At 40.8% G+C, this 18,293-nt stretch overlaps 1 protein-coding gene across 1 annotated transcript in view; it reads left to right on the top strand.

The window, feature by feature from the left end:
* GRM7 (glutamate metabotropic receptor 7) overlaps window positions 1–18,293 on the top strand; it is a 1,785,443-nt gene that overhangs the window by 796,686 nt on the left and 970,464 nt on the right. Inside the window, exon 4 of the mRNA XM_069206344.1 lies at window positions 12,029–12,183. Coding sequence (XP_069062445.1) covers window positions 12,029–12,183 — 155 coding nt within the window. The remainder of the gene's footprint in view (window positions 1–12,028; window positions 12,184–18,293) is intronic.

Below are 18,293 nucleotides of genomic sequence, written 5' to 3'. Positions count from 1 at the left end.
TTCATAGTAAAACATACATACACAATAAAAGCAAAAGAAATATAAACAATCGAATAGGAAAAATATAATAATTCATTTAGATGAAAAATATAATATTAAAAATTCAACAATCCCATTTGCAAAACAACTATAAACATTAAAATAAATGTATAAATTAAAATACAAAAAATAAAACAATTAATGCTATACAACCTATTTAGCCAATATTATGAAAATATGCTGTTTCCACTCTAATTTATGCAACATTTGTGAAAGTGTTGGACTTCGACGGGATTAGATTTACAATTCCTTCTCCAATCAGTGCATTAAGATGGAATGTTTCGACTTTGAAGGGGTGAAGTGCACTTTTCCCACTCTAGTCTAAGCAACAGTAGGGAAAGCATTGGTCTTTGGATGGGTGAAACATACTATTTCCACTACAAACAATACAACAGTAGGGAACACATTGGATTTTGGAGAGGTAAATTGACTATCCCCATTCCAAACAGCGCAACAGTAGGGAAAGTGTTGGACTTCATAGCAACAAAATTACCTATTCCCAATACAAACACCACAACAGCAGTAGTAAAAGTGTTGAACTGCAAAGAGGGCAATTTTACTATTCCTACTGCAGTCTGAACAAGAGTAGAGAAATTACTTCACTTCAAAAACATTACATATATGAGAACCTCATGGATGTAGAAAAAATATTAAAGTCTGCATAAAAAAATATTAATTGACATTTATATATGTATATATATATATATATATATATATATATATATATATATATATATATATATATACATATATATATGCAAATCTAAAACAATCAATTTACATAATTACTATTCAATAAAAAATTAAATAGAAAGTAATCAATAATTGTTATTCAATTATTAAATAACTAACTTCCCATCCTATATGCCAACAAGCCTAGCAGTCTGCACCTAAAATATAACTAAAAGAAATACTATTCCATAACTTACATATTTCAAATAAATTAAATATTTAACAATTAACAATTCATTGTTAATTATTAGTTAATTAACTTCCCGCCCTAGGCCCCTACAAACCTAGCATTCTACAAATGAAATAAAGTGAAATTTAATAGGTATTCCAAAATTTACATATTTAAAATTTAGTCAAATAAACATTTTACAAATAATAATTAATGGTTAATAAATTAACCTCCCATCCTAAACCCTAGAATCCCAGCACCCCGCAACTAAAATGAAATTAAATAAGTATTCCACAATTTGCCTATTTAAAATTCAATTAAATAATTAATTTACAAATAAGAATTAACAATTAATTCCCATTCCCAGTTGATACCCATACACACCTGGCATCCTCCAAATTAAATTTAATTAAAACAAATCAGTAGTCCAGTTTTTACATAATTAAAAATCAATTAAATAATTACCACTTAATAATGGATTGTTAATTATTACTTAATTAACTTCCCATGGTAAACTCCTACAGACCTAGCAGGCCCCAACTAAAATATAAACTATAAATGAATATATGATTATTACATAAATTACCTAATTAAAATCAATTACATAATTGATTACTCTTAGGAATGGGGTCTCTGGCTGGCAGTCAGTTTGCACTCTGTCCAAGCAAGGACTCTCACTCTAGACAGGGCTAGGGAGATACACATCTCAGATAACCCCTGCTCACCCCCTTGGTAGCTTGGCACAACCAGTCAGGCTTATCTCAGGGGCAATATGTAAAGTATATGCACAAACACACACAGTAACACATTGAAAACACCACAAAATCACTCAACTCAGGTTTAGAAAAATAGCCAATATTTCTCTGAATAAAACAAGTTAAAAAGAACAAAAATCCAACATACCCAAGCAAAGTTATGAATTTAAATATACTGCTTAGAAACACAAATGCTTCAATTTAAAGTTACCGCAACATTGTAACAGAGTCGTTCCCAACAATTTGATACCAATGGCGCTGGTCACGGAGTCACATGGACCCCCAGGTACAGTGCCTTTGGTAACGAAGAAACAAGCCAGTGCACGGAGTCGGGGAGGAGAGGTGTCGCTGGATCCGGTGCGGAGTTGGTTCCTTACTGCGTAGCAGGGGAGGTGATGCAGCATTGGTGTGAAGCGTCAGTTCCTTATGCTCCAGCATGGTTGATGTCCAGTGGGTAAAGAAATGATGGGGTGACCTCACGGGGTCGTGGTCATGCGATGGGGCTGTGGGTGCCACAGCGGAGTCGGGTGTCCCGGACATCGGGTCACATACTCGCGACTCTCAAACTCACGGAACATCAGCGTAGCTGCAGCAGCATCGGGCCTGTGATGTCGGCGGGGTCTTTGCACTCCAACAGGGACCAAAGCTTCGGTTGCAGGCGGTGTCGTGGGCTCAAGAAGCGGCATCAGTCCAGGTGCCATCCAGAGTTGTTGCAATTGGCTTTTATTTTTTTTCAACCAGCTTACACTCCCAGGTGCCCAGAGACTGGAGTAGGCACCACCTGGCAAGCTAGAATCCACAGCAAGTAGATCCAGAGGCTGGTAAGTGTAGTCTTTGCTGTCCGTGAGACTTCTTAACAGGAGGCAAGCTCAGTTCAAGCCCTTAGAGACACTTCACAAGCAGGATTGCAGAAAGCAGAGTCCAGTCCTTTCCCTCTTAGGCAGAAGCAGCAGCAGGCCACCACAGCAAAGCAACAGGAAGAGTGTCAGGCCCTCCCCAAGCATCAAACTCTTCTCCTTGGCTAAGGTTCCTCTTTATCCAGAAAGTCTGGGTCTTTGGGTCCACTACATATATCCATTTCTGCCTTAAACGTAGGCAAACTTCAAAGTTGTTTACAAGATCCTGTCTTGCCCAGGCCTGGCCCAGACACACACCAGGGGGTTGGAGACTGCATTGTGTGAGGACAGGCAAAGCCCTTTCAGGTGCAGGTGTCAGCTCCTCCCTTCCCATTCTAGCCCAGTAGACTCATCAGGGTATGCAGGAAACTCCCCAGCACCCTTTGTGTCACTGTCTAGTGGGAATTCACAAACAGCCCAACTGTCAGTCTGACCCAGATGTCCAGATGGCAGAGGAACAGAATAGTTAAGCAAGAAAATGCTCACTTTCTAAAAGTGGCATTTTCAAAGTGACAATCTAAAAACCAACACTACCAAAACAAATATTTTTAAATTGTGAGTTCTCAGACCCCAAACTCTCTGTCTGCTCCCAATGGGAAACTGCACTTAAAAGATATTTAAAGGCAGTCTCTATGAGATAGATAGACCTTGCAATAGTGAAAACCGACTTTGACAGTATTTCACTATCAGGATATGTAAAACACACCGGTATACACCAGTATACCTTTTAAGAGCACCTGCACCCTGCCCATGGGGTTACCTAGAGCCTCCTTTAGGGCTGATTTACATGTAGTAAAAAGGAAGGTTTGGGCCTGGCAAGTGGGTACACTTGCCAGGTTGAATTGGCAGTTTAAAACTGCACACAAAGACACTGCAGTGGCAGGTCAGAGACATGATTACAGGCTACTCATGTGGGTGGTACAATCAGTGTTGCAGGCCCACTAGTAGCATTTTATTTACAGGCACTGGGCACCTCTAGTGCACTATACTAGGTATTTACCCCTACTTCAAATATGCCAATCATGGATAAACCAATTAATACAATTTGGACAGAGAGCACTGGCAATTTAGGACTGGTTAGCAGTGATAAAATGCCCAGAGTACCAAAACCAGCCAAAATGAATTACTGCACAGGATCCAAAAACATGAGGACAGAAGCAAAAATTACAGGGAAACCATGCCAAAATCTGCCAGGTCTAACAATTTACAATTCATAATTAATTGTTAATTAATAATTCCTTAATTAACTTCCCACCCTATACCTATAAAAACCTGACAGCCTGCAAATATCATATAAAAAAATAGATCAGTATTACATAAATTACAAAATTAATATCAATCATATAATTAAATAATATTTATTAAATAGTTCATAATAAATGATTACCTGTTAGAAATGGCCTTTCTGCAGGGTCACCCACAAACCTTTTGCCTTCCTCCTTCTCTTTTTCTGGCCTCATTTTTGCTGGCTTTAGGACTCTGTGCACTTTACCACTGCTAATCAGTGCTAAAGTGCATATGCTCTCTCCTTAAAACACAGTGTCATTGGCTCATACCCAGTTGGCTTATTTAATTTACTTGTAAGTCCCCAGTCAAGTGCACTACATGTGCCCAGGGCCTGTAAATTAAATGCTACTAGTGGGCTGCAGCACTGGTTGTGCCACCCACATAAGTAGCCCCCTGACCATGTCTCAGGCCTGCCTCTGCAGTGCCTGTGTGTGCAGGTTCACTGCCACTTCAACTTGGCATTTAAAAGTACTTTCCAAGCCTAAAATCCTGTTTTTCTACATATAAGTCACCCCTAAGGTAGGCCCTAGGAAACCCATAGGGCAGGGCATGAACATGTGTGTTCTATATGTCTGGTAGTGTAAGACCCCTAAATTTGTTTTTACACTGCCATGAGGCCTGCTCCTTTCATAGGATAGCATTAGGGCTACCGTCTGTTTGAGTGGTAGATCCTGATCTGAAAGGAGTAGCCAGGTCATAGTTAGTATGGCCAGAATGGTGATACAAAATCCTGCTTAATGGTGAAGTTGGATTTTATATTACTATTTTAGAAATGCTACTTTTAGAAAGTGAGCATTTCTCTACACTTAAATCCCTCTGTGCTGTCCAATCCACGTCTGGCTAGGTTTAGTTTACAGCTCCCCTGTGCATCCACTCAGACAACCCTAAACACAGGATGCTCAGTCACACTTGCACACATATGCATATTGAATGGGTATTCCTGGGCTGGGAGGGTGGAGGGCCTGACACTTACATGTCAAAGGACAGTAGCCTGCCCTCACACACACAAAGGACTTCCACACCCCCTATTGGGACCCTGGCAGACAGGATGGAACTGAAAGGCGACCTTGTGCACTTCTAAGCCACTCTTTGAAGTCTCCCCCACTTCAAAGGCACATTTGGGTATTTAAGCAGGGTATCTGACCCTACCAACTTAGACACTTCTGAGCTAGACACTTCTGAGGACACTCTACTTCATCAAGACACTTCCTGGAGAAGAACCTGAACCAGAACCTGCAACCTGCCAAGAAGAACTGCCTGGCTGCCCAAAAGACTCACCTGACTGCTTTCTGAGAAGGACTGCTGCCTTGCTGATGCCGTGCTGCCTTGCTGCTCTCTGGCTGTGCTGAAGAAGTGCTCTCCAAGGGCTTGGATAGAGCTAGCCTCCTGTTCCCTGAAGTCTCAGGACCAAAAAGATTTCATCTCTGCAAAGAACTCCTTCTGCGGCAAAAATTTACGCATAGGCTGCAAGAAACGACGCACAGCCTGCATCGCGGTGAAAAATTCACTGCCTGCCGAACCGGAACAAAGCAGCCCGACTTTGCAATGAGTAGATTGACGCAGCGCCAGCGTTGCCACCGGAACTTTGACGCACGGCCCACTGGATCGACGCAAACCTCCCCGTTTTCCACTTCATCCTGCAAGCGCCAGATTTTAATGCATCGTCCCTGGGGCGTCCAAAATCCCCACAACCCAAAGGGGATCCAAGTCTGAGTGCCAGAAATCGACGCAAAGCCTTCTCTGCATTGAAAATAAATGACGCACCGTCTGTGTGCGGCCGGAGAAATCGACACACACCTCCCAGTTTTCCACGCATCTCCTCCTCTGTGGTCCCTTGCAGAGAATTTGAACGCAAACCAGGTACTTTGTGCTTGCAAGAGACACTTGTTGCTTTTTAAAAGACTAAAGACACTTCATATCATTTGTACAGTGATAACTCAACGTATACTTATTGCATCTTGATTGTTTTGACCTGCATCTTACCAGACAAATATTATATATTTTTCTAAACACTGTGTGGTGTATTTCTTGGTGTTCTACTGTGTTATTGCATGATTTATTGCACAAATACTTTACACATTGCCTTCTAAGTTAAGCCTGACTGCTCCGTGCCAAGCTACCAGAGGGTGGGCACATGTTAATTTGGATTGTGTGGAACTTACCATGACTAGAGTGAGGATCCTAGCTTGGACAGGGGGTAACCTGACTGCCAACCAAAGACCCCATTTCTAACATTACCTTTATTAACTTCCCACCCAAACCCCCTACACACCTAACAACCCAGTATGAAACTATAAATTACTAATAAAAATGAATAAACAATTTCAATTGCCCTAAAGTCACAATATTTGAAAAACAATTAATATTTACCTAAACAGTAGTAACACATCAAATGTATGTATCAACTAAACCACATTAAAATAATTAATATTCATGAAAAGAATATACAAAGCAGTGAAAATATTTACAACAATATTACTTATCTCAAAAAACAATATTTTTGTCAATGGTATTTCTACATCACAATATTTGTGTGGCACGGGATTTAATTTCCGATATTTCTGTTTCCTGATATTTTTATTTTGTCCAAACAACATTCTGATCATGGGTGAACGCCTTGGGGTATGACTAAGTTGTTAACAATAGAACAGGCAAACTATGTTCTTTTGTGTGAGGTGGTTGTCCACTTTCAGGAGATCAGTCTGCAGTTTGTTTTCGAATTTCATGATGGTCAGAGCAATTATTATGTCAATTGTGCATCAATGGAGAAGCTCTGCTTTCTGGTGTGGAGAGGGGGAATTGGACCATTGCAACAAAGTGAGGGATTCTCAGCCTGTATGATCTCTATAGTGTTCTCTTATGGCCTTTGCAGGGGCTCTAACTGTGATGCAGGGCTGAAATTCCAGACTATTGATGAATGTGTAGCTTGTAGGCATTAGACCATCAAAGTTGTGTTAAGACATAGGAAATAGCTGTGTTTCTGTGATGAAGTGTGCATCAAGGTTGTATTGTTTTATGACATCTATGATGTGATTAGTAAGGGTGGCTGCAGAATATTTGTTGATATAAAGCCTCAAGCTTCTTGGTCTATATTTGTTTGCTTCTCATGTTGTTAAATAAATTGGATAACATCAATGGTAATGTCAATTACAAAACTAGCAAAGCAACAATTCTCCTTCTCATTCCTGTTTAAATGAGAAGCTTTAAATATGAATTTACCTAGGGGTTGTCAACACATGTGATGTCTATCAGACTATGTAACATGGCTTTCAAAATTGACAGGCTCACATCTAAGTAAGTCATCATAAATTTCTTGTGTAATTTGGATGGTGTCCAGGAGATCTGGTAATGTGAGGAGGGCAGATCGGACCGCTCCCAGAGGAGTACCACAACAGGACAGCAGACAATACTGTGTGAAAGGAGAGCTGAGTGAAATTGGCTGGGTGTGCTTCAAAAGATGGCTGCTTCTCCTGGGTCCAGGAAGAATTTTTGATGACTTTTGAAGTCTATACATTCCTTGCACATGTGTAGCTGAATTAAGCCCATTGGTGCCTTCAGCAACGTTTGATTAGTGCCTATCCTCTATTTGTCTCTGGCTCATGTATTTTTAGAGTCCTGATGATGACCCTTCTATCTGCCTAAAAGATCAAAAGGCCATAGACTGCTTCTACGGACCCAATTTGATTATACATAAGAAAGAAAATGGTCAGTGTTATTCTTACTTGACACACACTCTTGATCATGTATTGTCACACCTGTGTATTACTTGTATGAGAGCACCGAGCACGTTTCTCACCACACGCCCAGTGCATCGTCACATTGTTTTGAATGTTTTTACTATATGATTGAATAAATTGATCAGTTGATGTATTTGTACGTTAACTGTGGTGTCTATGGTCTTGGCACCACTCTTCTTTACGCTATTGTAAATCAAAGCATTAGCCTCCTCAAATACCGAGGCCACAGTCCAACAGGAGATGTGTGCTATGCAGTGCCAGTACAGAGAAATAACATAACAATAATACAAGTGAATAATGAAAAAAGAGTTTAAACAAACCATCGCTAGTGTCAGCAACTAGTGTAGGAAGCAAAGTATAGTGGGAATGCTCCAATCTTGCCTTTAGCTGAAATCTTTCTTCATCTTGTGTAAGGGGGTCCCAAAGAAATTGGGGCCTCTTTAAATTGAAAGAGATGAAGGGCCCGATGTAGCAAAGGTTTTTACCCATTCTGTGTCTATGGGAAAAAGTGTTTGTACATATGGCCCGAAGTGCCTTAAAGCCTCCAGTGATTATGGGAAAACTATCACATTAAAATGTGACTGTTTAGGTCTAAATGAATATGGTTGGTATACTCTCAGTTAGGAAGGCAGAGGAGGGTAATCAGGTGAGGATTTCATTTATGCTTAACACACAAGAAAGTATTTTCCTTTACATACACAACTAAAGCTAAGTGCGACGCATGCAATGAGCATATACAAACACAGGGTTAGAAAATTCTCAGTGAGTTTCCATTGTGCAGGAAAACCATTAATTTATATGCCCACGGGTACATCATTCTGAACCACTAAGGCCACAACATCAGTTCTCCTTGATTGTCTGTGGCAAATTCATTGTTTCAACATAATTTCTACTCTGGAAATTCACAAGAATCTTGAAAACTGCATGATTAATCGAAGTATACCCTGCACACCTCCTGGCAAGAATGGTACCAATGTTTTTGACAATAACAAAAGCAGCATTATGTCCATTTTTTTCAGCACTTAAAAAGTAAAAACTACCACCTGGGATTGGTTGGGAGGTAAATTTACATTTTCCAAAAAGGGAAGAATAGCAATTGTCATTTTTCTTGCTAGGATTCCATTGCTGGTCTTGCAACCATTTTGTCACATGCTGTCACATATAATGCGCGGCGGTAATTAAATTGGCTCTCATTACTTCAAGAATCCATGTGTATTCTGTCTAGACAGGCGAACATCACACAGGTAATTTCACAATTATCTGACAATAGTCAAATTAGCATCCCCCAGGCTGTTCAATTCCGTTGTGCTCAACTGATGTATGAAATTCAGTGGGAAGTGGCGAAAATATTGGAAGAACTCCTTTGAGATAGGAAACTTAAAATATTTAAATGCATTCTGAATTGTATTTTCTAAGGTGCAGGTGTGTTTCTGATATGGGAAATCTGGTGGAATGGAAAGCCATTCAACCACAACTACATCTCCCCACAATTACAGTCTCAAAAAGATGGTGAGGCTTTACATTTAGAATTCAAATATAGCATATAAAGGCTGTTGTAGCACCCACATATGTAAACATCAGCCAGATGTATACAGAAAGGAATGAAGAGAATTAAATGTTTTTCCTCCATAATCTTGGGGGAAAATCCAGTTTCTTAGAACTTAATAAAGAGTTCTGATTTCTACAGAACGGGGTGTAGGTAAAAGAGAGGTGGAGTGGGTTGAGGCTGGATCTCATGTCCCTTGATTATTTCATCTAGCATCAGAGACCTACTCTTTTTTTAACCGTAATGGCAAAATTCATCTAGTGGTGCAAACTGGTTTTCCTATAGTGGGTTGCGATGAAAAACGTTCAGATTTTCTTTTAGTGCTTTGGTGACTTCAGATGACAAAAGGACATGTTTTCCTTTAGAACAATAATTTTATCTGGTGTAAGAGCTAGATTCCTTGAGTACACTTGCTGCTTCATCAATGACAAAAGATACATTTTCTTTAAGTACGCTGATGATTTCATCTGACGAAAGGAGCTAAATTTCCTTGAGTACCCCTCTTACCAAATCTGGAGAAAGGCCGAGGTTTCTTCAGTTCACAATTTGCTCACATATGAGGCTCTTGTGTCTATGATGCACCAAACACAGAATTTCCTTCCTGAGGTTACCTGTTTGTAAAAGGGGGGTACATGTTAATTTAACATTGTGCGATATTTGTCCAAGAGCTTGCACTAAGATCAATGTATAAGGCATGGCTGGGGCCCTCTGATGTTATACTAGACCTGGACATTTGAGTCTTTTCTGATTGTCTTATATCATTGTCTCAGTTGGACCAAATATTACCACAAGTAATGGAAATATTCCATCATTGTCTCAGTGATGGAAATATCAATTCCTCTCCTTGCCACTAGAACTTGGATCAGAGGGCTACTCTGCCTGCTGCATGTATCAGCCTTCTTGCCTGCTGTGGAAAAGCCAAGGTCTACTGATCTGTGTGTCTTAACATCTGTGGGGATTACTACAGTGGACAAATATGAATGTGTGTGAGTTATGTGTCCCCCTCGTCCTGTGGCTGATGTTTACCTGAAGATTTCTGGTTGGTATGTAGAAGTTAAAGTCAACAAAATCACATCCATACTTTATCTCAAATGGAATTTGGTATCGTTGGCTGACAAGATGTACAAACTTCTTAAGTTTCATCGTAGTTCTGAGGTAAAGTGCCTGAATTAATCTAGTGAGAACTCACCTGGTTAAACAACATCCATTCTTGGTTAGAGCTTTTCGACCTTTTGTAAACCACTCCACTGTAAATTGCCGTGAGCTGACCCATATCATAGAGCCCTGCTTGCCATATTAGCACACATTAGCACACATCCTGGCCAGGAGGCGAAGGACGAGTTTAATAAATTCAGCTCCAAGATTTAAGGAGGTAGCTTAGTTATAAGTTTCGCTCAAGAAGTCTAGCAAAGTTAGAAATCTTTATCCCTCATTGCGGTGGTTAAAGTTCCTGACTTCTGATAAAAAATGTAGCAGCCCCTTGTACCGTTTTCCTACAGCTGGATGACCCTCCCAGGAAAGGTGAGACTTATGGTTGCCAGTAATTGGGAAGTGCTGGCTTTGTGAATGATCCCTGAGATGTGGAAGGTAAATTAGCAGCTTCTCAGTGGGCCACGCATTGATGATTCCACATTGCAAGAATTCCCACTAACAGAGAGTAAAACATCCCGCAGGAAGGAATTGCAGCACGTGGCTACAAAGCAGCACAACACTGAATAGCTGTGGAAGGTACCAGGATTTGTTATGGCAAGTTGCACTTTGCGAGGCTAAGAACAATTTTTTAACATACTTTTTTATTATTGCTGAGCGTGTGATACCTCCTCAAAAAAGGTTTACAAAAAGCATGGCAAAATAGAACAAGCATTGTTAGAGCCAGAAGGCTGGCAGCCAAAGCCAGACCTATTTACCATACCAATGCTTGCTCTTGTTTCCGTGTTTACATTGCTATTTACTGAATTGATTATCTTATTCAAGTTAATGACAGCTCACACTCACTTTCTGAACTATTTCCCCACTTTCCCTTTGTAGTTTGTACTCAAATGAAACATTGTCAGTTACTGAATAATTAACATTTTGTTTTATGACTGGCTCGACCCTTTCATTCGTGATTGTTTTTTTCATTTGAATGCTTTGTGAGTTGTATCCTTGCACACCTCTTGAAAGTTTTTAAAGAGTTTTTTTATTAAATTAAACCACAATAATTAAGAGGTGTGCTCTTAATGACTTGTTGCATTGAAACTGGACGCCCCGAGTGTGTTGTGTGATCCAAGCCATTTCTACATCCCTCAGCCCCTGCCAGTGGAAGTCTTACATTCTGCCAGAAGAAAACATCATTGTGCTTAATGGAATTAGCCCAGATCTCCCTCAAATATCTACTTACCAAAAGTTTTATTGCCATTTATATTAATAGGGCAATTCTAGATATCTCATTGATATTGTGAGTTATTGTATATCACCATTAACTCTACAGCACATGACCATGTTCGTAAAAAAGGGATGATGGTATCGAGAATGAGAGGAAATCAACAATTTTGTCTCCTATTTGTTTTGGACTGTTATTGTATCTTATGCTTTCTTGTTGTCTTCAGTTTTCATCTTTCATTTCACTTTGTCATGGCTATGCTCATTTAAGCTGTGTGTGATTCTTGGCATATCCCACCCCATCTCTGACAGGTTTGCAGCCACACACCACCCCGAATTTCCCTTGAGAACTGTTCTAGAGGGATTCATAATTTTGTCTTCAATACCATCTTTGTGGCTTTCTGCCTGCTCGCTTCTCTGGTTTCTGTTAATGGCACCAGTTGATTAAAATCGGTTTCTAGTCTGGCTGGCGGAGTTACTCCTGTTTGTGATGCTTCCTCCAACAGGCAAGTCTTGGCGGCAGTGAAGAGAGCAGAGCAAATGGGTCATTTTATGTTGGTTGGTTCAGACAGCTGGGGATCCAAGGTCAACATTGTGAACCAGCAGGAAGAAGTAGCAGAAGGAGCCATCACTATTCTCCCAAAGAGGGCAACGATAGAAGGTAAGAACATAATTGTAATGTTGTTATGTTATGTTATTGCATTTTTAGAGCACATGTACACAGGGACGGTTTCTTGGCGCTTAGAAATACAAACTGAGTCTTTGGAGAAAATATTGGATTTACCTCCGAAGTTAGAATCAGTTTAATTCTTGGTTACAGACCTGAGAGAACATTGCTTAGTGCCCATGTTCTATAGAAAAAAATCTCTTGCATGATTTCGGACATTGTTTGTTTCCACTGTCTTGGATTATCATTCCTAGCATGGTGACTGGAGGTTTCTGGCAGGTAAATCCAGTGATGGATTGCTGTTATGTCCTAAATAGGGTGAGGGACCTACCACGTTGTCCTTGTGGTCCATGGAATGCAGACTATCAGTTCATGGATGTACAGCAGTGGAGCCAGTTGATATGCCACCACATTTCCCCAACACTAAATGAGATAGCAGAGCCTCAAGTTTGTCAGGGTGGGATCTGCTCCAATCACGGCAGAGCTCCCTCTCTGCCACACTTTGAACAAGGTACTTAACGAGTTCTGGGTTTGAAAAGTAAGACCAGTACCCAGGCCATCTCTAACTTTAAAGATATAAGCCAGCTAGTAGAAGTGTGTGCTGTTGGGTAGTCTAGTCGCCAGTTAGTTTTATATTTGTGCCAAGTTGGGTATAAGACTCAAGTACTGTCTCTGTATTTTCTATTGTTGAAATAGTGTACGGTGTGTATAGGTGAATAGTGTTATGTGAAAGGTGACAATCGACTATGTTATGTATATAAGCTGTGCTTACTATAAGTATCTGTTTGTATGTGTGTTGTTATTTTCTCTGAAGCGTATGTTGGCATGTTAAACTTACAGGTGTTTGATTGGGTGCAGGCCTTTGCCTGATGTGTACAGTGGCATGTTACACTAACAGGTGTTTGATAGGGTACATGACTTTATCTGATGCATTTGGTGGCATGTTACAGTTCCAGGTGTTTGACAGGGAGCATGCTTTTGTCTGATGCCTTCTGTGGCATATTACACAAGCAGGTGTTTAATGGGGCACATGTCTTTGTCTGACGCGCACAGTTGCATGTTACACTAACAGGTGTTTCACAGGATGCATGTTTTTCTCTTATACGTACTGTAGTATGGCATGTTACACTAAAAGGTGTTTGCACACGGTGGCATGTTAGAATAACAGGTGTTTGATAGGGTGCATGCCTTTGTCTGGGGCATATACTGGCATGTTAGAATAACAGGTGTTTGCATAAGGTGACATGTTAGACTAACTGGTGTTTGATAGGCTGCATGCCTTTATCTGATGCATACGGTGGCATGTTAGGCTAACAGGTGTTTGATAGGGTGCATGCCTTTGTCTGATGCATAAGGTGGCATGTTACACTAAGAGGTGTTTGATAGGGTGCATGCCTTTGTCTGATGCATAAGGTGGCGTGTTACACTAAGAGGCGTTTGCTAGGGTGCATGCCATTATCTGATGCATATGGTGGCATGTTACACTAACAGGTGTTTGCATAAGGTGGCATGCTAGACTAACAAGTGTTTGATAGGGTGCATGCCTTTGTCTGGTGCATACAGTGGCATTCTAGACTAACAGGTGTTTGCACACGGTGGCATGTTAGAATAACAGGTGTTTGATAGGGTGCAAACCTTTGTCTAGTGCATATGGTGGCAAGTTACACTAACAGGTGTTTGCCCACAGTGGCATGTCAGAATAACAGGTTGTTGATAGGATGCATATCTTTGTCTGGTGCATACGGTGGCAAGTTACACTAAAAGGTGTTTGCATAAGGTTGCATGTTAGACTAACTGGTGTTTGATAGGCTGCATGCCTTTATCTGATGCATAAGGTGGCATGTTAAACTAACAGATGTTTGATAGGGTGCATGTCTTTGTCTGGTGCATACGGTGGCATATCAGACTAACAGGTGTTTGATAGGGTGAATGCCTTTGTCTAATGCATAAGGTGGCGTGTTACACTAACAGGCGTTTGCTAGGGTGCATGTCTTTATCTGATGCATACGGTGGCATGTTAGACTAACAGGTGTTTGATAGGGTGCATGTTTTTGTCTGGTGCATATGGTGGCATGATAGACTAACAGGTTTTTGTTAGGGTTCATACCTTTATCTGATGCATACGGTGGCATATTACACCAAGAGGTGTTTGATAGGGTGCATGCCTTTGTCTGGTGTAAACGGTGGCATGCTAGACTAACAGGTGTTTGATAGGGGGCATGTCTTTGTCTGGTGTATACGGTGGCATGCTAGACTAACAGGTGTTTGATAGGGGGCATGTCTTTGTCTGGTGTATACGGTGGCATGCTAGACTAAGAGGTGTTTGATAGGGTGCATGCCTTTGTCTGGTGTAAACAGTGGCATGCTAGACTAACAGGTGTTTGATAGGGGGCATGTCTTTGTCTGGTGTATACGGTGGCATGCTAGACTAAGAGGTGTTTGATAGGGTGCATATCTTTGTCTGATGCATAAGGCGGCATGCTAGACTAACAGGTGTTTGATAGGGTGCATGTCTTTGTCTGGTGTACACGGTGGCATGCTAGACTAACAGGTGTTTGATAGGGGGCATGTCTTTGTCTGGTGTATACGGTGGCATGCTAGACTAACAGCTGTTTGATAGGGTGCATGCCTTTGTCTGGTGTAAACAGTGGCATGCTAGACTAACAGGTGTTTGATAGGGTGCATGTCTTTGTCTGGTGTATACGGTGGCATGCTAGACTAAGAGGTGTTTGATAGGGTGCATATCTTTGTCTGATGCATAAGGTGGCATGCTAGACTAACAGTTGTTTGATAGGGTGCATGCCTTTGTCTGGTGTAAACAGTGGCATGCTAGACTAACAGGTGTTTGATAGGGTGCATGTCTTTGTCTGGTGTATACGGTGGCATGCTAGACTAACGGGTGTTTGATAGGGTGCATGCCTTTGTCTGGTGTAAACAGTGGCATGCTAGACTAACAGGTGTTTGATAGGGTGCATATCTTTGTCTGATGCATAAGGTGGCATGCTAGACTAACAGCTGTTTGCTAAGGTGCGTGCTTAAGCTAAGCAGCATATCTGTATCGTGTTTGGATGTGTGTGCATCCTTCTGGAAGCAACGACCATTGACCATTGGAAATGAAAGTACCAATCACGGACCCTTCCCTTTAATGTAGATGACTGTAAGAGAATCTAGTCTGCCAGGCTTTGTCCTTGTTGCAGAAGGAGCTCACATAGTTTTCAATGTTGTAAAATTACCGAACGACCCTCTGCTTTCTTCTTCTCCTGAATTTGCACTTAGATAGCGGCTACTGGGAAGCTCTGTTAATTGCAATGCAGCAGTCTCCCTGCCTTTGACAGATACCTTCTGTGTGCTTCCTCAGATGATAAAAGACTCCCACTCTCGTTAATTGGCCTTTGGTGTCGCCTGAGCTCTCACTTCCTAAATTAGAAAGCGAGCACATCAGAGCAGACACTTTTGAATGTCATCTGTTTGTCATACAATATGAAGCAGCTGTGACTGACAAAGTGCCTGCACCCTTGATTGATGATGCAGGCATGTTTGCTAAAATCTGAAAGGACCGCTTTGCGGATGGGTGCATTTCTGACTGTGTGTTGTCGGCACCACTTGTGCCCGCTGTGACGTTGAATGACCTAGTCCTCTACTGGAATGGATGGAATTGGTCTCTGTTGAGCTTCCCGCATATGGGCTGCTTTAGGAAAAAAACCTTGGATGGGCTGTCCAAGTAAATACATTTACATAAAGGAATTTTGTTTACCTAAGATACTGGACTGAGGATTCTGAATTCAACCATGCGGTGGTGCAAAATATCAATTCATACATCTTTACAATCCTCACCACTTTCTATTTAACCTTATAATTTTCCTGGTTTAGGAGCTTGCGAGATCGGTTTGTACATTCCTGACTTCAGCACTTAGTGAAATCATACCCTACACACTAGTCATTTTGCAAATGTTACAAAGCTATGGCCTCCATTATAGGTGAGCACTTAATTTCTGTGGAATGAGTTACACCAGTGACCAGCCTTATCAGATTCATGAGATCTGCAAAAGCACTGCAGACCTGTGGTGTTTCACCCTGCTGGCCTAAATCTCCAATTGAATCACTGGAACAAATTGAGTGGTAATTCTTCACACCTAGATTTACAGTATTTCTAAGTATTGATAACTCCATGGGCGCGGAATTACTGGCAGAAAACCAGCCTCTTGTGATGGGCCCCATATCATGGCCTAGCTCTCTGTGTGGATCTGGTGCAGTCAAACTGTAGCAGATGTTGAAATTTTGCCCTAAAGCAATGGGCCCAAATCATGTTTCTTTTTTTTCTATGTAGTAGTAAGCAATGATGTTATAGAACTGTATCAGCATTAGGATAAATATTGACTTTTTAAAAGTATTTCCTCTAGAATTGCTGTCGAAAACGTGTTTTAAATTGAGTTTCTGAAAATGCTGCATTGATCCAGGCCTCATGGACCTACCTACTTTGGACACCCGTGCACTAGGGCATTTCTATGTCATCTTTAATCTATACTTGTGCCCTATAGGAAACTCGCAAGTCAATATTCTGTGGGTTCCTGTTTAATTTTTGCTTTCTTATATTTAAACCATATTATTTCAGATGGGAAATGTCATTATTGAAGATTCTTCATATGCTTCATGGTTGTGAATTGAGGGCAACAGATTATAATTTAGAATGTATTCACGACTTTGGATGGCATTTGTTCAAGGAAAATTGATTTATTGAGTTGATTTTGGAGATCTGCAGATTTGTAAATACCTTCAAACATCATTGTTTTGTGGGATAAGTGTTATATGTCACTGTTCGTTTTGAAATCCTATGTCACCGGAAGCCAGTTACAAACAGTGGCAAATGTTATGTTTATCAGGCCTTCTTACCTGATACCTGAAGCCTTTGTGTCTGGGATCTCGGCCATAAACTTCGGAGTAGTCACTAAAAATAAAAAGAGGAGGTCACTGGGGTGTTTAATGAGTTGAGTACTGTGTGAGATAAATGAGTGATGAGGACAAGAAGAATAGCGACAAAAATGTAATTCTACAATTACATGCTTGTTTTCTGTTCAAATGAATATTTATTTTTTGAGCTGAACTAGCATTACTCCTTGCTTCTTTATTGAAAGTACTTCATGGGCGTTTATTGAACATCTGCACTGACTTGGATTTACACATCATACTGTCTGTCTCGTGTCTATGAGACCAAGAGCAAAGCGATCAGTTTCACTTGATCCACTAGCAGTAGAAACATATTCAGGACTAAATAAAGCCAGACACAGCTTAAAATGTGGATGTCTGCTCACTGGCCTGAATACACATCCAATGCACCTTATTGGTAGTTATCGCTGCTCTCTTAAGAACTCATGAGGCAACACTCTGCTCCTCAAAATCACGTTACCTCACTCCCTTCCATGGACTCTCACTCTGACTCTACACACATGTTGTCTGTCGGTCTGATGCACGTCAGTGGAGTCACACTCGCCCTTGGAGAACTGGTTTTGTATGTGTCAGTAAATGCTAACTCATTCTTCACTTATGGAGTCTAAACTCGCCTGTGACGTCTTTCCTCCTAATCGCTGGCCCTAAAAAATATAGCACAGCCATACTGCCTCTCAATTTAAAGACTACACGTAGTGCCAATACTGGAATCTTTGTATTTTCATGCACAAACAATGCGCATTCAAATGAGGAATGTAAACACTATTTTATTTCTAGTCTGATGAGCAGCTCATGCTATGTTGATGCCACTAAAACGAGTTTACTATTCTAACTCGAGGTCTAGAATATTTGTGAAAAGCGCAACTTTTTGTACAGTAGTTGAGATGGCTAATTTACTCTTCTAACTGCAGCGATGAAGCGTTTTAAGGAAAACATTTATCATTCTCTAAATCGTGTAAACCATTCCTCAAATGTAAATTAATGTCTCAGTACAAGGCAAGCAGCTGCAGCACTGAGGGCACAGGAGAAAAAGAATTAAGGATGCCCTTGACATCATAGACAAGAGTTCTTCTCGGTTTTGAAAGAATTAGGAATCTGCCTCTAGGAGCTCTGCTCAACACCTTGTCTGCTTCCCATTCAAATGTGTCTGAACCGATTGC

The sequence above is a fragment of the Pleurodeles waltl genome, chromosome 9, assembly GCF_031143425.1.
Source record: "Pleurodeles waltl isolate 20211129_DDA chromosome 9, aPleWal1.hap1.20221129, whole genome shotgun sequence".
NCBI classification, from domain to species: domain Eukaryota; kingdom Metazoa; phylum Chordata; class Amphibia; order Caudata; family Salamandridae; genus Pleurodeles; species Pleurodeles waltl.
Note: the sequence above shows the minus strand (reverse complement) of the source record. Positions and strands in the feature narration are given on the sequence as shown.